This window comes from Mustela nigripes, chromosome 15, assembly GCF_022355385.1.
Source record: "Mustela nigripes isolate SB6536 chromosome 15, MUSNIG.SB6536, whole genome shotgun sequence".
In the NCBI taxonomy this organism is placed as follows: Eukaryota; Metazoa; Chordata; class Mammalia; order Carnivora; family Mustelidae; genus Mustela; species Mustela nigripes.
Window position 1 is genome coordinate 40,945,603 of NC_081571.1, and position 1,359 is coordinate 40,946,961.

Below are 1,359 nucleotides of genomic sequence, written 5' to 3' on the forward strand. Positions count from 1 at the left end.
GTAATCATAACAAGAACAGACGGAAGCTAGACTTCCTGAGGTGAATCCTCTTGGGGTCACCCAGGCTGTGGTATAGAGGGTAAATTTGTACCTTATTTTCCTTGGCCCACAAATGGAAATAAGAGTTCTTGTCTCAAAGGATGTCTCTAAGGATGATGGGTTTAACATTTACAATCAGTCTTTGTCATAAGTGAGAGACTTCTCTGTTTGTTAAGTTAATTTTAAGAGTTTTTACTCTAGAGAGAATCCAGTGTTGCCTTCCAGGACCTTCTATTCTGAAAACCTGGTTTATTCCTCTCATATGTACCATCATAGTAATTTATATTTCTCCTTTCATAATTTTTTCTTTCTTTTATGTTTCTTTTCTTTTCTTTCTTTCTTTCTTTCTTTTTTTTTTTTTTTTTACAGTCAAAGTTTTATTTAATCATTTTTATTTACAACTGAAACTTGGGGAACTGAGTTAACATCCTTGCCTCTGAGCTTCTTGCTGTGCTTTATCCAAATGAACCTTGATGAGCCGACTACCATCCAGTTTCACATGAATCCTCTTGCCCACAATTTTGCTTGGGAAAACCAAGTCCTCCAGGATCAGGGCATGCGCAGCTGTCAAAGTGCAGCTCCCGGGATGCTTTTGCTTATTTTTTGTATGACTTTTTCGAGTTGGTTTAGGCAGAATTCTCCTCTGAGCAATAAAGGCAATGTGCTTCCCATTGAACTTTTTCTCCAGTTCATGGACTTGCCGGACTTGGATTTTCTGGAAAGATTTCAGCTGAGGAACGGGAACAAAGATGGTAATAGCTCTCCGAACACCGCCAACTTCAGTTTCCTTGGATGCCGTGATACTCAGCTCCCTTACCTGGGCTCTGAGGTCGGAGCTCATCTCCGACTCTGGAAGAGCCTGGGAGACGCCGGACTCGAACTGGTCTGGCTTCTCGCCATTGGGCTTCACGATCTTCAACCTCGAACTGAACATGGCCTTCTCCTTGGTGAGAGTGCCGGCCTAGGAAGAGCACTTTTTTTTTTTTTTTAAATCTTATAAGTTTTTATGTATCATTTACTCCTCAGTAGAGTATCAACTCCAGGACAGCAGAGATGTTATTTGTTGCTTGTTACTTAATGGCTAACATAGTGTGTGACATAGTTAAAAGAAAAAAAAAGTTGTTCAATGAATGATGGAAGAAAGATCCATAGTTCAGATTATGCCTGATATACAAAAGTGGCTGAAATAATACTTAGTAAACACTCAATTAAACTGAATTATGTAATCTCTAGCCACCCAGGGAAAAGATCAAAAACCTACTAAATGCTTCCATGAGGATTACATAATGTGTTTGTTGTAGTCGTGAATGTAATAGAACT

General features: G+C 39.3%; 1 protein-coding gene across 1 annotated transcript; it reads right to left on the reverse strand.

The window, feature by feature from the left end:
* Nucleotides 1-460: 460 nt before the first annotated feature.
* Nucleotides 461-973, reverse strand: LOC132002664 (small ribosomal subunit protein eS7-like). Its single transcript, XM_059377786.1, has one exon. It carries the CDS (start codon nucleotides 971-973, stop codon nucleotides 461-463), a length of 513 nt encoding a protein of 170 aa, XP_059233769.1.
* Nucleotides 974-1,359: the final 386 nt, after the last annotated feature.

Coding starts and splice junctions, on each gene's coding strand:
- LOC132002664 (XM_059377786.1), bottom strand. CDS start 973: ATGTTCAGTTCGAGGTTGAAGATCGTGAAGCCCAATGGCGAGAAGCCA.